The sequence below is a fragment of the Heterodontus francisci genome, chromosome 32, assembly GCF_036365525.1.
Source record: "Heterodontus francisci isolate sHetFra1 chromosome 32, sHetFra1.hap1, whole genome shotgun sequence".
NCBI classification, from domain to species: Eukaryota; Metazoa; Chordata; class Chondrichthyes; order Heterodontiformes; family Heterodontidae; genus Heterodontus; species Heterodontus francisci.
The window spans coordinates 8144279-8168078 of NC_090402.1; the positions used below are offsets into that span (position 1 = coordinate 8144279).

Sequence of the window (23800 nt, forward strand, 5' to 3'; positions counted from 1 at the left end):
CACTTCAGAAGTACATCATTTGGCTGAAGCACTTTGACATCGTGAAAGATACTGGAGAAATGCAAATTCTTTTTTATTCCATTTTTGTATTGATGTGTTTTACGTCTGTATGTTTGGTAGTAGATTAAAGTTAGAGCAATCTTCTGTTGGGTGGGAGGATACGGCAATGAGTCACTGAAGTGCAGAAGAACATTACAGAATGTCTTAATAACTACACTCTGCTTATGTAACTTTTAATTTTGAGACAGCAAAACAATCTAGATTAAGCAAAAGATAACAGATTGTCGAAGAGGATTGGGATTGTGAAAGTGTGGATAATTGGGCTAATATCTGAATCTAGGCTTTTTATGCAGACAGAATTGTTTGTAACTCTTTTGAAAGATATTAGGAGCAGCCTGACTGAAAAAGAGGGCTTGACTGTACCAAATTAATTATGATTTTAACCACCAGAATTTCTTTTTAAAAATTTCCATGTGGAGGTATCCAAAAATGGAAAAAACCAAGACATGATTCCGGTATTAGTTGCAAGTAGTTAAATTGGTAACAATTTTTTTTTCAACTAGTTTCAATCAGTAAGACGATTCCAGCCTCTTTCCTTTCTGAACTTCTTAGAAAAGTCCCGGAGTAGTTTAGCATCTGAGAGAATGTTTCAGCTAAGGCAGGTGTCCTTTGTGAAAATAGCTAAACATTTTTATAAAACATACTTCTGGCATCCAAAGTCTGCCACAAGCAAAACTCTTGAGTAATTTTAGTTACTTGTTATGACCTGTTGATACCATGTCAGTTATCGTAAACCCTTTATGCATCTCTGGTTAGGCCTCAGCTGAAGTGTCCAGTTCTGGGCCCCACACTTTAGGAAGGATGTCGAGGCCTTGGCGAGGGTCTGGAGGAGATTTACTGGAATGATTCCAGGGATGAGGGACTTCCATTATGAAGAAACTGGAGAAGCTGGGAATTTTCACCTTAGAGCACAGAAGGTTAAAAGGAGATTTAATAGAGGTGTTCAAAATCAGGAAGGGTTTTGATAGAGTAAATAAGGAGAAACTGTTTCCAGTGGCAGGAGGGTTGGTAACCAGAGGACAGAGATTTAAGGTGATTGGCAACAGATCCCGAGGGAATGGGATGAGAATTTTTTTCATGTAGTGAGTATTTGTGATCTGGAACGCGTTGCCTGAAAGGGCGGTGGAAGCAGATTCAATAGTAACTTTCAAAAGGGAATTGGATTGAATTGAAAAGGAAACATTTGCAGGGCTGTGGGGAAAGAGCAGGGGGAGTGGGGCTAATTGGATAGCTCTTTCAAAGAGCCAGCACAGGCATGATGGGCTGAATGGCCTCCTCCTGTGCAGTAAGATTCCACATAAACAAATATACAATTTCTATCAGCCAGGTTGAGTTTGTTATCTAGTTTATTAAATGGTCAAATGGGAATGTGTTTCCCAGGCTTGAATTAAATAGTAAAAGTGAGCGATTTATTTTTCAGGTTGTATAAACTAGTTACTAAAGCAAAACTCAACAAAGTAATTGATGAAAAATCTAACACAGCGCCCTTGTATAAATCAGGTGATTAACTGGTGGTAATACAGAGCTAACTAGGGTTCTGGTGATTGCTACTCTCTCCCTGGGCAAGGTTGGTACAAAGGACATGATGGGATATGGAATTAATTTGGCTCTCTCTTCATTCCTCCTTCATTTAATAAACACGAGAACTGGGTGCTGATATTCCCACCACTGCCACCATATAATGAGAAGCTTTTTATGTTGTCTGATTCAATATAAAATGAGATTCAGTATTGAAGATCTCAAAACAGGTTTATTAATAGCTAACAAATATCTATAGTGCAGAGCTATCTATTTACAGGACTTGCCTCTTGGTGATACAGTTACAGAGTGAGACTGGCATGTAGTCACATGACTACATCCTGGTACTTGGCTCATTAGCATACTAAGATCTTAAAGGGACATCACTCTTAAAGGCAATCACACAACAGATATTTATTTATTTTCACTGTGTTAATGTTAATGAAAAAAGCCCAGAGACTGGAACGATAATCAATATGGTGTCAGTGGATTTGTTTGGACTTCCGTGTCAGCTTAAATAGAAAAGGCAAAGCAAAGCACTTATCAAGAAACAAACACAGGCAGGGGAGCCTGGGGAGGGGCGTTGAAGGGCTGTGAGGGGGTGTCTTTGTGCAGCTGCAGTTCAAATTTAGTCATCTAAAAAAAAGACTTACATTTCCATAGCACCTTTCACAGCCTCAGGATTTCCCAAAGTGCTTTACAGCCAATGAAGTGTAGGCATTGTAATGTAGGAAATGCAACAGACACTTTGCACACAGCAAGATCCCACAAACAGCAATAAGATAAACAACCCGATAATCTGTTTTAGTGCTGATGCATGAGGGATAAATATTGGCCAGGAAAGAGAGGAGAACTCCCCTGCTCTTCATCACAATAGCTTCATGGGATCTTTCTTGTCCACCTGAGAGGGCAGATAGGGACTCGGTTTAATATCTCATCTGAAAGACAGCACCTCCAACAGTGCTGCACTCCCTCAGTACCGCACTGCAGTGTCAGCCTAGACTTTGTGTTACAAGTCTCTAGAGTGTGGCTCGAATCCACAACCTTCTGATTTAGGGATGAGAGTGTAACCCCATTGAGCCACGGTCAACATTAATGGAGTGTTGAGTGACTGTAAAGGAGAGGAGTGAGACAGTTTATAAGAGGGTCAACAACTTTTTATGCCCTTTGGAAATAAGTTGGAAGGTCAAAGTGCTTGCACGGTCTGTTAGCATTGAAAACATGTTGAAACACTGCCCAGGTCCTTCACCTTAACATATCTACTCAGAGAGTGGTGGGAATGTGAAACTCCATAATCGGGCAAAATACTATCTGTGCGGGTTTCACAGACATTTGGGTTTGGAAGCCTTTAAACATGGAGGTGGGTCCCCCAATGTGTATTTGACACTCAACTGACGAAAAAATAAAAATTCCAATCATCTACCGCTGAAAATAGTTTGATCCGGAATTAGCAAAACTCATATAAACTGCCTCACTCCTCCTCTCTACAGTCACCTCAGAAAGGATCATCGACCTCAAATGTTAACTCTGTTTCTCTCTCCACAGATGCTGCCTGACCTGCTGAGTTTTTCCAGCACTTTCTGTTTTTTATCTCCAGATTTCCAGCATCCACAGTATTTTGCTTTTGTAGAAAATATTTCTGCTGAGGCGACTCTTCTCGAACAATGGTTTACAGGAACTTCCTTTTCATTGGAGATTCAGTGGCTGCGTGCATAGTGGGGAAAAAGTTAATGAGCTTTTGTTCAAGGAAGCCTATCTATTGAATAGGCATTAACTGTATATGACAGGGTCAGCACATTGCACAGATCAGAGCTGATGGTCAGTGCCTCTGAGAACAATGCCCTATGCAACTAACTCTATTATTGATAGAATTACTTTACACGCTGGCTGTAGCACATCCTCTGGAACCTACTGCTTCTTTACTGGCACAAGAAATGGGACAGCTTGTGAGGTAAATTGAGACACATGGCACGCAGCCAATAGCCTCAAAAATTGACAATGCTGAGAAACTGGACTCTCGGCCATGCGACTTCAGTTCAGTTCCCAGCTTCGACCTGGTCTTTTGGCTTGTGCTTATCCTCCAGATTACACGTCAGTCGTGCCACTATCTTGCACTGGGTGCCTCAAACAGATGTTAGGCCCCTTGCTTGCATATGCTTAACTGGAGCAGCCACATAAATACTCCCCAAAGTCTGTCCACTATCTACAAGACACAACTCAGGAGTGTGATGGAATACTCTCCATTGGCCTGGATGGGTTCAGCTCTAGCAACAGACAAGAAGCTCGACACCATCCAGGACAAAGCAGCCCGCTTGATTGGCACCCCATCCACAAACATTCACTTCCTCCACCACTGACGCACAGTGGCAGCAGTGTGTACCATCTACAAGGTGCACTGCAGCAACTCACCAAGACTCCTCAGACAGCACCTTCCAAACCCATGACCTCTACCACCTCGAAGGACAAGGGCAGAAAATGCATGGGAACACCACCACCAACAAGTTCCCCTCCAAGTCACACACCATCCTGACTTGGAACTATATCGCCGTTCCTTCACTGTCGCTGGGTCAAAATCCTGGAACTCCCTTCCTAACAGCACTGTGGGTGTACCTACACCCCAAGGACTGCAGCGGTTCAAGAAGGCAGCTCACCACCACCTTCTCAAGGGCAATTAGGGATGGGCAATAAATGATGGCCTGGCCAGTGATGCCCACATCCCATGAATAAATGAGAAAAGCTGAAAAAGTTCCTATTTCAGGCATGGGCACTGCACATGATTTTCATTTTGGCCTTTACCAATATAACAGGCAGCAAACTGAGTCAGAGTTATAGAGTCATTTATGGCACAGAAGAAGGCTATTCGGCCCATTGAGTCCATGCTGGCTCTCCACAGAGCTATGCTACCAATCCCACTCCCAGGCTCGATCCTCGTAGCCCTGCAAGTCTATTTCTCTCAGGTGGCCATCCAACTTCCTCCTGAAATCATTGATCATCTCTGCTTCCACCATCCTCGTGGGCAGCGAGTTCCTGAATAAACCATCCTTCATTGGGGAAGTGTCAGCCTCAGTGTCCCGGACCAGCAAAGGTTGTAATTAGTGAGGGTTTACAATTCAGTAACCACTGGTGGAAAGGGCATGTTTCTAAAAGCTTACAGAACAGAAAGAGAGAGAAACAAGGAGAGAAAGAAAGACAGAGAAAGAATGAGGGAAGGAGAGAAAGAGAGTGGAAGAGAGAAAGGCAGAGATAAAGAGTGAAAGAGAAAGAAAGGGATAGAGGGAGGGAAAAAGAGCAAGAGAGAAAGAGTGAGTGGAAGAGAAAGGGAGGGAAAGAGTGAGAGATTAAGAAAGAGCAAGAGATAAAGAAAGAAAGAGTGAGATAACACGAGAGAGAGAGAAAGAACTTCTGAACTTATAGTGAATAAATAAAGGAACAGTCCAAGCATCACATAACATTGACTTGTTCTCCCCAAGTCCTCCTTTCTGAGGATTCAGAGTGATAATTTTCTGAGAATAGTTGATGTGGTCATGCAGTGATGCTAAGACTCACAGATGCAGCAGGATCTAACACAATAAAGCTGGGGGGTGTATTTTTGGACTGACGACACATCAATACTTTTCAAAACCTCAACTTTGCGAAGTCATCCAGCATTCTGAGAACGGCACCCTTTTTGAAGTTGCAGCCTTTCAGATGCTGCTGAAGGCTCCACTATTGAGCTGTCTGCTTTGAGTTAAACACGGGGTCACATGCAAATCAGACTGTAAGAGCAGAGCTGACCCACTCTGGGACCTGTTTCATTGTGACTGGACAAGCCTGGTTTCCCCATCTTCTGTCTCAGTATAAACTGAGGTAACATTAAAATCGTAGAATGATGTTGCATTTACAGCACAGAATCAGGCTGGCCATTCAGCCCAACAGATCCGTGCTAGTGTTTATGCTCCACATGAGCCTCCTCCCATTCTATTTGATTCATCTAAGCCTATTGACATGTCCTTCTGTTCCTTTCTCCCTCATGCACTTATCCAGCTTCCCCTTAAATGCCTCTAAATCACTAAACATTTACATTTCCACTAAGGCAGTGAATGGTAATACACATGAGTTGGGGTTGCCAACTGCTCCAGGATTGTCCTGGAGTCTCCAACAATTCAAGATTAATCTTTGGGACACTGCTGCCAGAAAACCTGGGGAGAAACATCATCGACAGGGGCATTTTGGAGATTGCCCGATTTAAGGGTGGACATTTTAAGTGGTGGGAACTGCGCCCATCTGTCATTCATTGATTTATTGATACCATTTAAGGCTTGTAAACTAAAAGTCTCTCAAGTGTGTCTCCTCCATTTTCAGCCTGTTCAATCTGATAGCGCTAATGTGTTTAATTAAGAATGCATTTGAAACCTTGTTAAATCGTTTCCCGTACAGTAGCACCATTGCTGGTGTCTTGCTGAAGTGTTTGATTGATAGAACGTTTGTTGACTCTTTGATCTTTCACCTTTCCAGCCTTGATCCTTGACCTGCTGGTGGTGGCAGGAGTGCAGACGCTGGTGAAGAGGAAAGGGCCTTCCGAGGTGAGGCCGGGCCTCCTGGATTACATCGTCATGGATGTGTTCGCTTTCCCAGCAGGTCAAGCCAGCAGGGCTGCCATGGTGACCCGGTTCTTCTTCAGCCACCTGGTCTTAGCCGTGCCCCTACGGATCCTTCTGGTGATCTGGGCCGGCGTCATAGGCATCTCCCGTGTTATGATTGGTCGGCATTACCTGACTGATGTCTTCTGTGGATTTTTCATTGGCTACTTACAGTTCAATTTAGTGGAGTTGCTATGGCTACCATCCGGTACCTGTCAGTTCCTCATATCAGTGATTCCAATATGATAATCACGCATTCAGAGGCTGCAGAGACTGAAGGGGGTGAAGGGGGTGGATGTGGGGGTGGGGATGTGGGGGTTGGAAGGGGGAATCTGGACACCCCTATTAAAGGTAAGAAAGTCTCAACGCTTCAGACTGCCAGTGTGAAAGAATCCATTTTCAGAAAAAGTGAACGATGACTCTGCCACACAGATACTTTAGAAAATTGAGTTTTTCAAAATCAAAATTCAGAAGATTTGCTTGTTGTGCATTGTACTTAAATGAAGGTTAGCTGGGCAGGGTTGGGGGGTTGCATTGGCTGCCAATATTTCGTAAACTCCAACGGTGCAGAAGGCTTTTAATATGAATATTTGAAGGATGCCATGGTCTTCCTAATAAGAAGCGCATTCTCATCAAGGCAATAACAGAGGCTTCAACGTAAACAGTTTGAAAGGATGCTATTTGTTTCCCAGTGACACCAGAAAGTGGTAGCCTGTATCCATCTCTCCTACTCCTCGTTTCGCTGTGATATCTCACTATCCAAAAGGTATGTTACCGCTTTGTAACTTGCAATTAAATAAATGTCCATCAATGGAATTCAAAGCACATTGAGCTCTGGGACTTGAATTCAATGAGTGGAAGCTGGCTCTCCATCTGGTGCCAGCCCAACACACCTGGTGCCAGCCCATTGGCCATCCCAAGACGCCTGGTGCCAGCCCATTGGCCAGCCCAACACACCTGGTGCTGGCCCATTGGCCAGCCTGACAACTGGTGCCAGCCATTGGCCATCCCAAGATGCCTGGTGCCAGCCCATTGGCCATCCCAAGAAACCTGGTGCCAGCCCATTGGCCATCCCAAGACGCCTGGTGCCAGCCCATTGGCCAGCCCAACACACCTGGTGCTGGCCCATTGGCCAGCCTGACAACTGGTGCCAGCCATTGGCCATCCCAAGATGCCTGGTGCCAGCCCATTGGCCATCCCAAGAAACCTGGTGCCAGCCCATTGGCCATCCCAAGATGCCTGGTGCCAGCCCATTGGCCATCCCAAGACACCTGGTGCCAGCCCATTGGCCATTGTAAAGGCACCGGTGGCCTAAAAACTATTGCAAAAACCTGAAATAAAAAGCTAGTATCAGTAATGATGACCATGAAACTACCGGATTGTTGTAAAAACACATCTAGTTCACTAATGTCCTTTAGGGAAAGAAATCTGCCGTTCGTACCTGGTCTGGGCCTACATGTGACTCCACTACCACAGCAATGTGGTTGACTCTTAACTACCCTCTAAAATGCTCTAGCAAGCCTCTCAGTTGTATAAAACTGCTACAAAAAACAAAAAAGAACAAAACTGAACGGACCACCCAGCATCAACCGAGGCACCATAAACGACAAAGGCACATCGGTCCAGTTGACTCTGCAAAGTCCTCCTAACTAACTTCTGGGGGCTTGTGCCAAAATTGGGAGAGCTGTCCCACAGACTAAGCAAGCAACAGCCTGACATAGTCATACTCACAGAATCATACCTTACAGCAAATGTCCTAAACGCCACCGTCACCATCCCCGGGTATGTCCTGTCCCACTGCAGGACCGACTCACCAGAGGTGGTGGTACAGTCTGGAGGGAGCAGCCCTGGGAGTCCTCAACATTGACTCCAAACCCCATGAAGTCTCATGGCATCAGGTCAAACAGGGGCATGGAAATCTCCTGCTGATTGCCACCTACTGCCCTCCTTTAGCTGATGAATCAGTGCTTCTCCATGTTGAACACCACTTGGAAGAAGCACTTTTGGTTGGGGACTTCAATGTCCATCAACAAGAGTGGCTCGGTAGCACCACTACTGACCGAACTGGCCAAGTCCTAATGGACATATCTGTTAGACTGGGCCCGCGGCAACTGGTAAGAAAACTGGCACTAGGGATAAACCTACTTAACCTCATCCTCTCATCCTCATAAATCTACAAGTCACAGATGGTGTTTCTTGATATCACGTGGAGTGAATCAAATTGCCTGAAGACTGTCATCTGTGATATATCCATGACAGCATTGGTAGGAGTGACCAGTGCGCAGACCTTGTGAAGACAAAGTCCCATCTTCACACGATGACACCCTCCATCGTGTTGTGTGGCATGACCACTGTGCTAAATGGGATAGATTCAAAACAAATCTAGCAGTTCAAAACTGGGCATTTATGAGGCGCTGTGGGCCATCAGCAGCAGCAAAATTGTATTCAACCACAATCTGTAACCTCATGGCCTGGCATATCCCCCACTCTACCATTACCATCAAGCCGGGGGACCAACCCTGGTTCAATGGGGAGTGTAATAACGTATGCCAGGAGCAGCCCTAGGCATACCTAAAAATGAGGTGCCAACCTAGAAAAGCTACAACACAGGACTACATGTGTGCTAAACAGCAGAAGCAGCATGTTATCGGCAGAGCTAAGTGATCCCACAACCAATGGATCAGATCTAAGCTCTGCAGTCCTGCCACATGCAGTCGTGAATGGTGGTGGACAATTAAACAATTAAGCGGTGGAGGAGGCTCCACAGATATCCCCATCTTCAATGATGAGGGAGCCCAGCACATCAGTGCAAAAGACGGGGCTGAAACATTTGCATCCATCTTCAACCAGTAATGCCAAGTGGATGATCCATCTCAATCTCCTTCTGAGATCCCCAACATCACAGATGCCAGTATGCAGGCAATTCGATTCACTCCACGTGATATCAAGAAACGACTGAAGGTACTGGATACAGCAAAGGCTATGGCCCCTGACAACATCCTGGCTGTGGTACAAAGGATGTGCTGCAGAACTGGCTTCTCCCCGCCCCACCATGTTGTTCCAGTACATCTACAACATTGGCATCTACCCAATGTAGAAAATTGTTCAGGTACGTCCTGTCCACAAAAAGCAGGACAAGTCCAATCTGGCCAATTACTGCCCCATAGTCTACTCTCAATCATTAACAAAGTGATGGCAGGTGCTGTTTACAGTGTGATCAAGCAACGCTTGCTTAGCAATAACCTGCTCAGTGATGCTCAGTCTGGTTTCTACCAGGGCCACTCGGCTCCTGACCTCATTACAGCCTTGGTCCAAACACGGACAAAAGAGCTGAATTCAAGAGATGAGGTGAGAATTGACATCAAAGCAGCATTTGACCGAGTATGACATCAAGGAGCCTCAGCAAAATTGAAATCAATGGGAATCAGGGGGGAAACTCTTCACTAGTTGGAGTCATATCGAGCACAAAGGAAGATGGTTGTGGTTGTTGGAGGTCAATCATCTGAGCTCCAGGACATCATTGCAGGAGTTCCTCAGGGCAGTGTCCTGGGCCCAACCATCTTCAGCTGCTTCATCAATGACTTTCCCTCCATCATAAGGTCAGAAGTGGGGATGTTCACTGATGATTGCACAATGTTCAGCACCATTCGTGACTCCTCAGATACTGAAGCAGTTCATGTCCATATGCACCAAGACCGGGACAACATTCAGTCTTGGGCTAGTAAGTGACAAGTAACGTTCACGCCACACAAATGCCAGACAATGACCATCTTCAACGAGAGAGAATCTAACCATCTCCCCTTGACATTCATTGGCATTACTATCGCTGAATCCCCCACTATCAATATCTTGCAGTGGGCGGGGGGGGGGGTGGGGGATGTTACTGTTGACCAGAAACTGAACTGGACCGGCTGTATAAATACTATGGCCAGAAGAGCAGGTGAGAGGCTGAGTATTCTGAAGCGACTGACTCACTTCCTGACTCCCCAGTGCCTGTCCACTATCTACAAGGCACAAGTCACAAGTCAGGAGTGTGATAGAATACTCTCTACTTGTCTGGATGGGTGCAGCTCCAACAACACTCAAGAAGCTCAACACCATCCAGGACATGGCAGCCTGTTTGATTGGCACCCCATCCACAAACATTCACTCCCTCCACCACTGGCACACAGTGGTAGCAGTGTGTACCATTTACAAGATGCACTGCAGCAACTCACCAAGACTCCTTCAACAGCACCTTCCAAACCCACGACCTCTACCAACTAGAAAGACAAGGGCAGCAGCTACATGGGAACACCACCACTTGCAAGTTCCCCTCCAAGTCACACACCATCCTGACTTGTAGCTATTTTGCTGTTCCTTCACTGTTGCTGGGTCAAAATCCTGGAACTCCCTTCCTAACAGCACTGTGGGCATACCTACCCCACATGGACTGCAGCGGTTCAAGAAGGCAGCTCACCACCACCTTCTCAAGGGCAATTAGGGATGGGCAATAAATGCTGGCCTGGCCAGCGACACCCACATCCCAAGAATGAATAAAACAATTGATGTGGAAGAGGTATATGATGGAGTTTGGTACCTGTTAGCCTTAGTGAACTGTAACTGAGTGAGGAGGGGAGCTAGAGAGAGCAAGAGGGACCCTTCAGTTCTCCAGGCTTGAAGCTATTACCTGAGTGACATTTGTGGAAAGACTGGAATTGTATAGACCATTTCAATGATGCGCATGGGTTTTCTTTTGTTTATCACATTTTAATTTAATAAATCCTTTCCTATTCTAACATGATATTAGACAGATTATTTCCGTTTTCTTGGGCTGTTGGCTTCGAACTAATACAGCTGCTCCTGCAAGGAGTTTGAAAGAAAAATATCTTGCATTAGTATCACATTTTATTGCATGTCTCAGAATGTTCCAAAGGTGACTTGAAGAGACATCACTATTGTTACTCGAGCACACTTAACAGCCAATAGAACCAAGCAAAGTTCACCAATGGCAATAAAGATAACCGACTAGTTGAGCTGCTTTTGCTAATGTTAATTCAGGGAGGAACATTAGCCAGGACACCAGGAGCACTTTCTGCTCTTAAAGAAAAGAAAGATTTGCATTTGTATAGCGCCCTTTCACGACCCTAGGATATCTCAAAGTGCTTTACAGCCAATGAAGTCCTTTTAAAGTACAGTCATTGTTTTTTTAGAGATACAGCACTGAAACAGGCCCTTCGGCCCACCGAGTCTGTGCCGACCATTAACCACCCATTTATACTAATCCTACACTAATCCCACATTCCTACCACATCCTCACCTGTCCCTATATTCCCCTACCACCTACCTATACTAGGGGCAATTTATAATGGCCAACTTACCTATCAACCTGCAAGTCTTTTGGCTTGTGGGAGGAAACCGGAGCACCCGGAGAAAACCCACACAGACACAGGGAGAACTTGCAAACTCCACACAGGCTGTACCCAGAATTGAACCCGGGTCGCTGGAGCTGTGAGGCTGCGGTGCTAACCACTGCGCCACTGTGCCGCACATGTTGCAATGTAAGAAACGCGATAGCCAATTTGCACACAGCAAGCTCCCACAAAAAGCAACAACTAGATAATCTGTTTTTAGGAGTAGGTTGTGGGATATATATTGTCAAGGACAACGGGGATAACTCCGCTGCTCTTCATCGAAACAATACCATGCCCTCCACCTGAGAGGACTGACAGGGTCTCGGTTTAATGTTCCATTTGTAGAGTTAAGTAAACTCTCACAATCCTCCAACCTCCTTCGCCTAGAAGGTCAAGGGCAGCTGGAGTATGGGAGTACTATACCTGCCAAGGCATACACCATCCTGATGTGGTAATATATCACTGCTCCTTCACTGTTGCTGGGTCAAAGTCCTGGAACTCTCTCCCTAACAGCAGCAGTTCAAGAAGGCAGCTCACCACCACCTTCTCAAGGGCAATTAGGGATGGGCAATAAATGCTGGCTTTACCAGCAACGCTCACATCCCGAGAATGATTAAAAATAAACAACTGCGTCCATTAAATATTTTTCCGGAATCTTGGAAATTGTGACTTGGCCCTCAGAGCTGATTAACTTATGCAAAAAACCTCAGCCATTGTGTATAAAAATATCACATTTCCTAATTAAGATTCAAAGGATCTGGGGTAGGGGAAAGTCTAAGGCCGGTCTTGAACCTAACGTTAGTTTCCACACAGTTTACAAAAAAAATTGGCACAAACTATTTTGGAACTGTTTTATTATGGAACGTAATTGCCCTACACTAAATTACAGTTTACATTGATCATCATTATGACCTTGGAGCACTGAACAAAACTAGACATTGGATAAGAAATAAAAGTAGCCAAATCAAGACACTGGAAGTGACTGATGTAAGTGCTCCATCACAATTTTTATAGTCAGTTAAGCTCTTCTAAAATGATCTTCAAGCATCTTCCACCCTTTACAAACTTAAGCTGATCCGAAACTCAGCTGCCAGTATCCTAGCTCTCACCGAGTCCCGTTCGCCCATCCCCCTCTGTGTCCGCTGACCTACTTTGGCTCCTGGTTCAGCGATGCTTTAAGTTAAAAATGTTCATTCTCATTTTCAAATGGTCTCACCCTCTCCCTATCTCTGTAATCTCATTCAGCTCCACAGCCGTCTGAGATCTCTGCACTCCTTCAATCCTGGCTCCTTGCACACCCCGATTTTCATTGCCTGGGCCCTAAGCTCTGGAATTCCCTCCCTAAACCTTTCCTCCTCTCTACTTCTCTCTCCTCCTTTAAGATACTGCTACCTCGTTGACCAAGCCTTTGGTCCCCTGTCCTAATATCTCCTTATGTAGTTGGGTCTCCAATTCTGTCTGAATATGCTCCCATGAAGCATCTTGGGACATTTTACTACATTAAAGGTGCTATATAAATGCAATTTGTTGGAGTTCTTTTGATTGTATGAACAGGAGGGAGCTGAAGAGAGATTTTGCTGAATATGCTCTCAATGGACAGCTCTGGGATATTTAGAAAAGCAATTCTGGGGTCAAGTGACATTCCCCTCAAAAATGCATCAATCTTAAGGCCTTATAGTGAATGGCACACTGGGAAGGCATTAGACAGATGTTAAGAGAGGTGAGGAGGTCACCAGCTGATTTTGGGCTTGGCTTTATTTCCTCCAAATCCATCATTTAAGTTTCAGTGATTTGATAATTAAAAGATGAAAGCCCACAGTTACTATTACATCTGAATTAAGCTTCCAGATAGTGAATACATTCCTTAAAACTAGGTTAGGTTGTCATTGAGAATTTATATATATGCTTGAAAAGAAAAAATTTGCAGGACTATGGGGAAAGACAGGGATGGGGGAGTGGGACCAATTGGATGATTCAAAGAGCTGGCACAGGGACGATGGGCTGAATGGCCTCCTTTAGTGTTCTAAGATTTTTCCTCAGCTGTTTCTTTCTACTTTTAGGGATTCTCCCTGTGAATATATTGTCTTCCCCTTGGAGTTTGTTGCATGGCAACCACACTTTGTTTATGTATCAGCCAATGACAAGCAAAGCATTGAGGTCAGCTGCGGCTTGAATGACCAGCGACGTTGAAGGCCAGATTCAGGCTTTCTCCCTGGGAGACCAATGTCCTGTTGCCGCAGTTCCTAAGGTACTGAGGACCACTTTTTTTCCTTAGAGTGAGACCCTCCACAATGAGACCCTGGTTGGTGTTTGGGAATTAGATGAGCTCCTAGTTGTTAGAATTGGCTGCTTTAAATGGCTCCGCAGGTCCTTCAAAGTGAGAGGTGTGTGTTGCTTTTACAAGCTGTGCACCTTCCCCGTGGTGACTGCAGTCACAGCAGTTTAGACGGTGGTTCAGTTCTGAAGTTTCTTGCACTGTTGTGTTCTTCCAGGTGCAGAGGTGCAACTCTCCAAAGGTGCATCATGTGATGCAAGGCGGAAGGTCTGAGGTCTTTGTGGTTTGGGTTTCAGAGGATGAGATGGGTGAGAACCTGTGTCATGCTGGTCAGATTGCATTGTGTTACTCAGGCTGTGTATCTATATTTGAAAATATGTTACTTCACAGTCTTGCTTCTACTGGGTTCGGCATTAAAAATTTCAAAATTTAGCAATCGGGCCATTGGTGAAGGAAAAAACACCCTGCCCAGTAAGAATTGCCCCCACTGAATCTGCAAATTCTGACCTGTGTCAACCACATGGGCAACCCAGACAAGGAGAGGCTGTGTTAAAGATGAGCAACATCTGGATGGCACATCTGGGCTCCAACCCATTGCCACGAGGATCGAAGTTTGATCCTCAAGTGATGGGGCTGCCAATGCTCCAGGATTGCCCTGGGGTCTCCGGGAATGAAAGATTAACCTCCCGGACACTACCATGAGCGACTCGCGGGAGGCGTTAAAAAGAAATACATCGGAGATGGGCAAAAAAAGTCTGTTTGACCAAGTGTCAAAACCGTCCAATCGGAGAATGGACCTGGCCACTTTCTGATTGGATTGGGAAGGCGAGACACCGTGAGGATGGAGGTGTCAGGTGACCAATGGTGGGGGCAGGAGGTCATGTGACAAAACCTCCCGTAATAGATCCAACCAGAGTTGATGACCCAGTCAATTGGTTACCATCAACTCTGGTTGGATCTATGACGGGAGGTTTTGTCACATGACCTCCCGCCCCCACCATTGGTCACCTGACACGTCCATCCCAGGCAGAGATTGGACACTTACCCCCAGGCAAGCGCAAATCAGTAGAGCAGTCAGTTCAGGGTGCTGGAGTATCTGCCATTGGTTGGCCATGAATCAACATTAATGAAGGAGCATGAGATCCCCTGATAGGCTGGGGGTGGGGAGTGTGGGGGAAACCCAAACACAGAAAAATAATCATTGAGGATCCAAACATTTCCAGCAGTTAGTGTTTGTAGCAAACTGGAGAAGTGAATAATGAATCAGTCAGGGATTTTCATTTTCTAAATGACTTTCAAACTGTTTCCGGTTCCCTTGTTGAAATCTGATCTTAACTCATTCCTTTACTGCCCTACATGGCTCAGATATCTGCCACCATAACCCGAAACAAACCACTTCCCAAATATTCTGCTTCCCTCCACATTGGCTCGCTGCATAGCACTCCCACCTCAGTCAGAAGGTCATGGGTTCATAGTCCCACTCCAGAGTCTTGAGCACAAAATCCAGGCTGACAATCCTAGTGTAGCACTGAGGAAGTCTTTCTGTTAAGACGTTAAACCAAGGCCCTGTCTGTCCTCTCAGTTGGGCCTAAAAGATCCCTCGGCCACTATTTTGAAGAAGAGTAATCCTGGGCCAATATTTATCCTTCAACCAATATCATTAAAAATCAGATTACCTGGTCCATTATCTTGTTGCTGTTGGTGGGATCTTGCTGTGCGCACATTGCCGCATTTCCTACATTAACAACAGAGACTAAACTTCAACAAGTACTTCATTGGCTGCGGTGTCCCACTTTGAGACGTCCCGAGCTTGTGAAAAGTGCTATATAAAAGCAAACTTCCTTCCTTTTGGATGATGCAATAGGTCTTATCACCTCTGAGCAAAGCAAAAGGCAGCAAATCAGCCAGGGTTCCTGCTCCTGATTGCTATCCAGTCACTCCACTGGAAGATAGGGATATGATTCAGTGCATGACTCTCCTGCCTCCCTTTCCATGGGTCAGCACAAGTGTCCTCATTCCAAAGACCACTCCATTGCTCTCCAGGCTGGCCTCCCATTGACCGCTCTCCATAAACCTCAGCTCATCCAAAATTCTGCTGCCTGCGTCCTAACTCACATCAAGTCCCGTTCACCTATCACCCCCTTGGCTCGCTGACCTACATTGGCTCCCAGTCAAGCAACACCTCGATTTAAAAATTCTCATCCTTGTTTACAAATCCCTCCATGACCTCTCACCCTCCCTATCTCTGTCACCTCCTCCAGCCCTACGGTCCTCCGAAATCTCTGCCCTCCTCCAATTCTGGCCTCTTGCGCATCCCCGAACTTCTTCACTCCTCCATTGGCGGCCGTACCTTCAGCTGCCTGGGGGCCCTAAGCTCTGGAATTCCCTCCCCAAACCTCTCCGCCTCTCTCTCTATCTCCTTAAACCCTACCTCTTTGACCAAGTTTTAAGTCATTTCTGCTAAAATCTCCTTCTGTGGCTTGGTGACAAATTTCATTTGTTAAAACTCCTGTGGAGCACTTTGGGAGCTTTTAATGTGTTAATGACTTTATTTAAATGCAAGTTGTTCTCCCAGCAATGAGTTAACATCTTCAGGCAAGAATACTGTAGGGAGCAAAAATAAAGTCTTTCTTTGAAACGGACTTTCTCTCTTATGGACACTCCCTGTGACTGGAAAATGAATGAATGACGAGCAGAATCACAATGCAAGTCACTGGGGAGTTTGCTCCAGAGGTTTGTGGTGTGTGAGATTTAGTTGTGCAGATTCCCGGCTCAGTAGAATGGCACCTCCCCCTCAGGACATTTCCAATAAACAATGACCGATGCCCTCCTCGTATCCACACATTGGCCGGGATTTTGTCTTGGTGACGGAGGTCTCAGCCACCGGCAAAAGCACTGGCGAGAGCCCCTTGTCACCTCCTCTGGGGATGACTTGCCGCATTATGTGCCAATTTGACAATTAAGTGGACAGCGGGTGAAGGATTCCAGCGATGAGCGTCCCGCTAGCTGAAAGCAGCTCTTTAACTGAGCAGAGCCACTGTGGAGGCGGTGGCTTCAGCCAATACTGCACTCACCCGAGGGCCTGGAACCAGGCCACAGGTAAGTCAAGGTGGGAGGGGTTTTGCAGGGTGGGGGTCGTGGGGAGGGGGGGGGTGGGGTATAGGAGGGTCAGTAGCAAGTTCAGGGGTCGCCTCTCAGCCTATCTCCCTTCCCAATGCCGGGTCCCTCCTTCAGACACTGTTCTTTTTAACGAGGGAGCTCCCCCCCCCACCCCTTCACTGTCTTGTTCCCCCCGGAGCTGGCAAGTAACCCATACGGGTTTGCTTGGTGTGTTCCCCATGCGGCGAAGGCCTGCCCATCACTGGGCTAATTCCACTGGCAGTGGGTCGAGGCCCTTAATTGGGCACTAAATGCCCTCTTAAGGGCCTCAATTGGTGGCGGGGCGTTAACAAACCAAATTTGACACTGAGCCACAAAAGGAGATATTAGGACAGACAGGTGACCGAAAGCTTGGTCAAAGGGGGAGGTTTAAGGAGAGTCTTAAGGGAGGAGAGAGAGGTAGAGGGACAGAGAGGGTTAGGGAGAGTGAATGCCACTGCCTCTAAAGCCGAGTATGATGCACAAAAACAAACCGCCATATGGTTTATTGCTTCTTGTTCCCAGCGGAGCTGAGCTCTCTACCTCTCTCGTTATTATCCACCGCTCTTAATCCTTGGTAAGTGGTGCACTCCTCGTTCACTCTTTCTGAGCGGCTCCCCAGGTAATATTAGTAGAACCATGCTGATCTCCCATGACATTGCTCGCCAATACAAATTGAAGAAAAAGACAAAGACTTGCTTCACCCATAAGCAGAGGGTGGGAGTGGCTGTTTGTGAAATGAATGCATTGACTCTCCTCCATTTTAAATAGGCCTCAATCTATTTTAAATAAATCAGATTTTACAGACGTTGATTAGAAACGGGAGGAGAGGGTTCGAAACTGGGGCCAGTGTCAATACCCGGCCCCCCCCCCACCTCTCACCTCACGGCCACCCTCCCATCCCTCACTGTTATTAATTTGAGCCCTGGGGCTATTTTAACACCCAGGCCGCCCGCCGCCTGCTCGAAATGAGAATGAAGAGGCAAAGACGGAGTGGACCAGATATCGCCTGGCAGCGCAGGGGTGTGTTCCAGAAAAGTGGGGGCAGGGGGAGGGTGCCAGGGTGATGGGCAGAGTGTCACGGTGGGAAAGCAGGAGGTATTGGAGTGGGGGGGTAGGCCAGGGCACCAGAGGCCCAGACGTTACCCTTGCCCTCGCCTCGGTTAAAATGGTCTCAGGGGTCCGAAAGACATCAACAGGACTCTTAGCTGCATGTTTGAAACGGGCCGTCCTCCTGAATCAGGCAGGAATCTGGGTCACCTAATAGAAAGGACCCAGTGAAGGTGAGCAGGACCTGACGGAGGTGATTTTAACTTCACGGAGCCGCCTCATTGCCACGAGTTAGTGGGGGGAGGGGACGCGGGATTAAAATCAACCCTAAGGGTGAGAAAAACTGATAAATGTCACGATATGCTGGTGATTTAATTTGTTTTACGAAGTACCATATGTAGAAACACTACCATTAGGAAGCTGAGGGCAAAATGCTTTGAGTCAATGAGTTATTTGCTGTTTATCTCATTATCCAGTGTGTTCAGGTGTCAGCTGTCCCTCAGTGGGTGGCACACTCACCTCTGAGTCCCACTCCAGAGGCTTGAGCACAAAAACCCAGGCTGAGGCAGTGCTGCACTGTCAGAGTGTCAGTACTGAGGGAGTGCTGCACTGTCGGAGTGTCAGTACTGAGGGAGTGCTGCACTGTTAGAGGGTCAGTATGGAGGGAGTGCTGCACTGTCGGAGGGGCAGTTCTAAGGGAGTGCCGCACTGTCGGAGGGGCAGTACTGAGGGAGTGCCACACTGTTAGAGGGTCAGTACGGAGGGAGCGCTGCACTGTCAGAGAGTCAGTACTGAGGGAGTGCTGCACTGTTAGAGGGTTAGTACGGAGGGAGCGCTGCACTGTCAGAGAGTCAGTACTGAGGGAGTGCTGCACTGTTAGAGGGTCAGTACGGAGGGAGCGCTGCACTGTCAGAGAGTCAGTACTGAGGGAGTGCTGCACTGTTAGAGGGTTAGTACGGAGGGAGCGCTGCACTGTCAGAGAGTCAGTACTGAGGGAGTGCTGCACTGTTAGAGGGTTAGTACGGAGGGAGCGCTGCACTGTCAGAGAGTCAGTACTGAGGGAGTGCCGCACTGTCGGAGGGTCAGTACTGAGGGAGTGCCACACTGTCAGAGGGTCAGTACTGAGGGAGTGCCGCACTGGCGGAGTGTCAGTACTCAGGGAGTGCTGCACTGTCGGAGGGTCAGTACTGAGGGAGTGCTGCACTGTTGGAGGGGCAGTACTGAGGGAGTGCCGCACTGTTAGAGGGTCAGTACGGAGGGAGCGCTGCACTGTCAGAGAGTCAGTACTGAGGGAGTGCTGCACTGTTAGAGGGTCAGTATGGAGGGAGTGCTGCACTGGTGGAGGGGCAGTTCTGAGGGAGTGCCGCACTGTCGGAGGGACAGTACTGAGGGAGTGCCGCACTGTTAGAGGGTCAGTACTGAGGGAGGGCTGCACTGTCAGAGGGTCAGTACTGAGGGAGTGCTGCACTGTCAGAGGGTCAGTACTGAGGGAGTGCTGCACTGTCAGAGGGTCAGTACTGAGGGTGTGCTGCACTGTCAGAGGGTCAGTACTGAGGGAGTTCCGCACTGGCGGAGTGTCAATACTCAGGGAGTGCTGCACTGTCGGAGGGTCAGTACTGAGGGAGTGCTGCACTGTTAGAGGGTCAGTACGGAGGGAGTGCTGCACTGTCAGAGGGTCTGTACTGAGGGAGTGCTGCACTGTCGGAGGTGCTGTCTTTTGGATGAGAAATTAAACCAAGTCCCCGTCTACCCCCTCAGGTAGATACAAAAGATCCCATTTGTCTGTTTTGTCGAGGAAGAGCAGGGGGAGTTCGCCCCGTGTCCTGGCCAATATTTATCACGCATCTCATTTCTGTTTGCGGGATCTTGCTGTGCATAAACTGGCTGCCGTGTTTCCTATGTTACAACAGCGCCTACACTTCAAAAGTACTTCATTGGCTGTCAAGGGCTTAGGGACGTCCTGAGGATGGGAAAGGAGATATGTAAATGTGAACCTTTCTTTGTTTAAGATGCTGAGAATTTTTCTTTTGATTCAGTAATTTTTATAAACACGCACACGCTAACCTATCACAGATCAAAAGTGCAGTAAAATCATGTGTGTTTTGAGCTGTTCGTAGCTGTGATCAAGTTTCTCTTCCTCCTGTTTGGGGGCAGATGTTAAATTGTTGCTGCTTGTTATTCCGAAGGTGACTGAGTGTTAAAACTATCAAACATCCAGTTCAGCCAAAGGTTTTTCCTGTCCTGCCATCATCAGTTATCAGCTGGGTTACTTTTTACTGATCCCCAGAGGTCTGCGGCTGGAAATATTCATTATCTGTTTACTCTGCAGCGGCAGCAAGCTGACTAACACCCTCTATCTCTGCTGTCTCAGCTTCACTGGTCCCGGTGTTAACAGGGAGGCCAGGAGTGGGTGAAAAATCCCGCAAGACCAAGGGCGTTTAAATAGTCATTGAAATATCATTCGCCTGACACCCGGCCATATTGATTGCCCGGAGGGTGGGAGCAGGAATCTAGCAGCAGGAGGGGATCCCATGGGAACAGTCTCTGGTGGGGGGGGGGGGGGGGGGGGGTGGGGGACAACCTTGCAGCTGTTCAGAGATCCCAGCCATATCTGAGGGACGGAGGGGGGGGGGGGGGCGGTGGGTGTGGGCTGAGAGGCTGGAGATCAGGAGGCCTAAGGACTCCTTGAGGAGTCTGGGGGTTGGACACACCCCTACTCCTCCTGCTCCACACAGATCTTTAATAACTACCTTTGTCCGGTGGTTCTCCCCATTTAGGGTCTACTCCAAGCAGCCGACAGTGTGGGATTCTCACCTGACATTCACTTCATTCTATGTCGCAGTGCTGATGATATCATCACTACATAGCTGGGTAATTGGAGTTGAGGTACATATCAGCCATTACCTCATTGAGTGGTGGAGCAAGCTCGATGGGCTGAATGGCCTCCTCCTGTTCCTGTGTAAGCCAAGGCTTTTTCAGCAGCATCTCCCAAACCCATGACCAGCACCAGCTGGAAGCACAAGGTACATGGGAACACCATCACCTCCAAAGTTTCCCTCCAAGTCACACACCATCCTGACTTGGACATTTATTGGCTGTTTCTTCATATTCACTGGATCAAAACCCTGGAAGTCTCCAGCAAGCAGCACTGTGGGAGTACCTTCACCACATGAACTGCAACCAGCTCAAAAAGAAGATCCAAGAACATTCAAATCTGACAATCAAACTATGGTTTGCAACTTAATCCTTTGATTGCATTTGATAAAGTCTTTGACACACTCAATGCCTTTAAGCAGTTGACATACAGAGAAATAAATGCAATTGCCCCGTTTCCCCTTTGAGTAGCTACGTAATCTTCAATGAACTTTTCATTCTGGTTCCTCTCTACAAATTGTGACGGCAAGCCCAGGATCTTTATAGGTCTCTAGTCATGCACACTATCCTAGATGTTTCATTATATCGTGATAATAGTTATTGTAAACTAAAACCCCGCCAGATTAGATCCGACAGACACCATATGCCAATTTGATTATCATCTAGGCATGTAATTAATTGCCTCAGCCCCATTGTCCCACTTTCTGTTGCTATCTTGGGCCCATTTCATTGTATAATGTACTGACTATGTTGAATCAATCAGATATGAGTCACACATCCTTCATTTTTAGCATAAACTAAACAGTGCAGTCAACTAAATTGAACCTAAAACATCCTGGGAATAAACATCTCTGACCATTGCATTTTTACGAGCTACAGAACAAGTCCACAAGCCATTTATAGGTAAAAAGAAATAAAAAAAAACTCCAATCATATGAGATTAAACCAACTTCTAATTCTACATATATATGTATAAACATCTAGAGTATCTCAGAAAGACTCAAAGCCACTTTCTCAAGGGGAGCTTGGGTTGAACAATAAACGCTAACGAATCACAAATCCCAAGAATGATTTTTTTGGAATTGTTTTGTTTATTTATTGGGTCACTCCAATGAAGAATTAATTTATAAAATCTTACAGCACAGAAGTGCCTCTGCTGTTTCTTTGGGAAAACTATCCAATTATTCGCACTGCCCTGCTTTTCCCCACTGCCCTGCATTGTTTTCACTTTTCAAGTATTTATCCAATTCCCCTTTTGAAAGTTACTATTGAATCTGCTTCCACCGCCCTTTCAGGCAACGCGTTCCAGATCACAACAACTCACTGTGTAAAAAAAATCTTCATCTCCCCCTCTGCTTCTTTTGCCAATTACCTTAAATCTGTGTCCCTCTGGTTAGCGACCATCCTACCAGTGGAAACCGTTTCTCCTTATTTACTCTATTAAATCCCTTATAATTTTGAACGCCTCTATTAAATCTCCCAATAACCTTCTCTGCTCTAAGGAAAACAATCCCAGCTTCTCCACATAACTGAAGTCCCTCATCCCTGGGAACATTCCGGTAAATCTCCGCACCCTCTCCAAGGCCCTGACATCCTTCCGAAAGTGTGTTGCCCAAATTGAACACAATACTCCAGCTGAGGCCTAACCAATGGTTTAGAACTATCTCACTTAATTTATTTATTTATTTTTTATTTAGAGATACAGCATTGAAACAGGCCCTTCAGCCCACCAAGTCTGTGCTGACCAACAACCACCCATTTATACTAACCCTACAGTAATCCCATATTCCCTACCACCTACCTACACTAGGGGCAATTTAAAATGGCCAATTTACCTATCACCTGCAAGTCTTTGGCTGTGGGAGGAAACCGGAGCACCCGGCGAAAACCCACACAGTCACAGGGAGAACTTGCAAACTCCACACAGGCAGTACACAGAATTGAACCCGGGTCCCTGGAGCTGTGAGGCTGCAGTGCTAACCACTGCGCCACTGTGCCGCAGAGCACTCTGTTACAGAGTTCAATGAAAGGAATTAGCATTTATTCTTACTGTATATTTTCTTTTTTGCTTCTTGAAAAGGGAAGGCTGAGGGGTGACCTCATAGAGGGCTTTAAAGTTATGAACGGTTTTGATATAGACACCCCACAGAGATGTTTCTACTTGTGGGGAAGAGGAAAACTGGAGGCCGTCAATATAAGACAGTCACTAATAAATCCAATAGGGAATTCAGGAGAAACTTCTTTCCCCAGAGAGTGGTGAGAATGTGGAACTCGCTCCCACAGGGAGAGGTTGAGGGGAGTAGTGCAGATGTACTAAAGGGGAGGCTGGATAGACACATGGATAGACACATGAGGGAGAAAGGAATAGAGGGTTTGCTGATCAACTGAGGCGAGGAAGGATATGAGGAGGTTCGAGTGGAACATGGACGAGTTGGGCCGATGGCCTCTTTACGTGTTGTACATTCAATGTAATTCTCTATATTAGTATTATTTTGACAGTGTGCCAGTGACCACCGTCAGCAGATACAGGTAACACTGTGCAACATTCTGCAACAGACTGTGAAATGAGAAGAGTGCCGAATTTCACACTCCATGGCCCAGGGTCACCTTCACCCCATCGTCGTGTTCATCACCCGCAGGGACCTGGTTATCAACACGTTCCAAATTTAAATCAGGAATGTGAATCTCACAGCCTGGGAAGAGAATGAAGTTATCAGCTGCCGTCAAACTCGAATGAAAAATTAAACCACGTGCATTGTCATTTACAATTTGCAATATTTAAGATTTACTGAATAATGATCACAGTCTTTTACAAACAAAAGGATGTGGCTTAATAAAGAAAGCACTTGCATTTGTATAGCAGCTTTTGTAAC

At 46.5% G+C, this 23800-nt stretch overlaps 1 protein-coding gene across 1 annotated transcript in view; it reads left to right on the forward strand.

Annotated features, from left to right (window-relative positions):
- The window catches only part of LOC137347456 (inactive phospholipid phosphatase 7-like), a 35561-nt gene extending 29118 nt beyond the window's left edge, over nt 1–6443 (forward strand). Inside the window, exon 2 of the mRNA XM_068011899.1 lies at nt 6073–6443. Within this exon, the coding sequence (XP_067868000.1) occupies nt 6073–6443 (371 nt within the window). The remainder of the gene's footprint in view (nt 1–6072) is intronic.
- Nucleotides 6444–23800: the final 17357 nt, after the last annotated feature.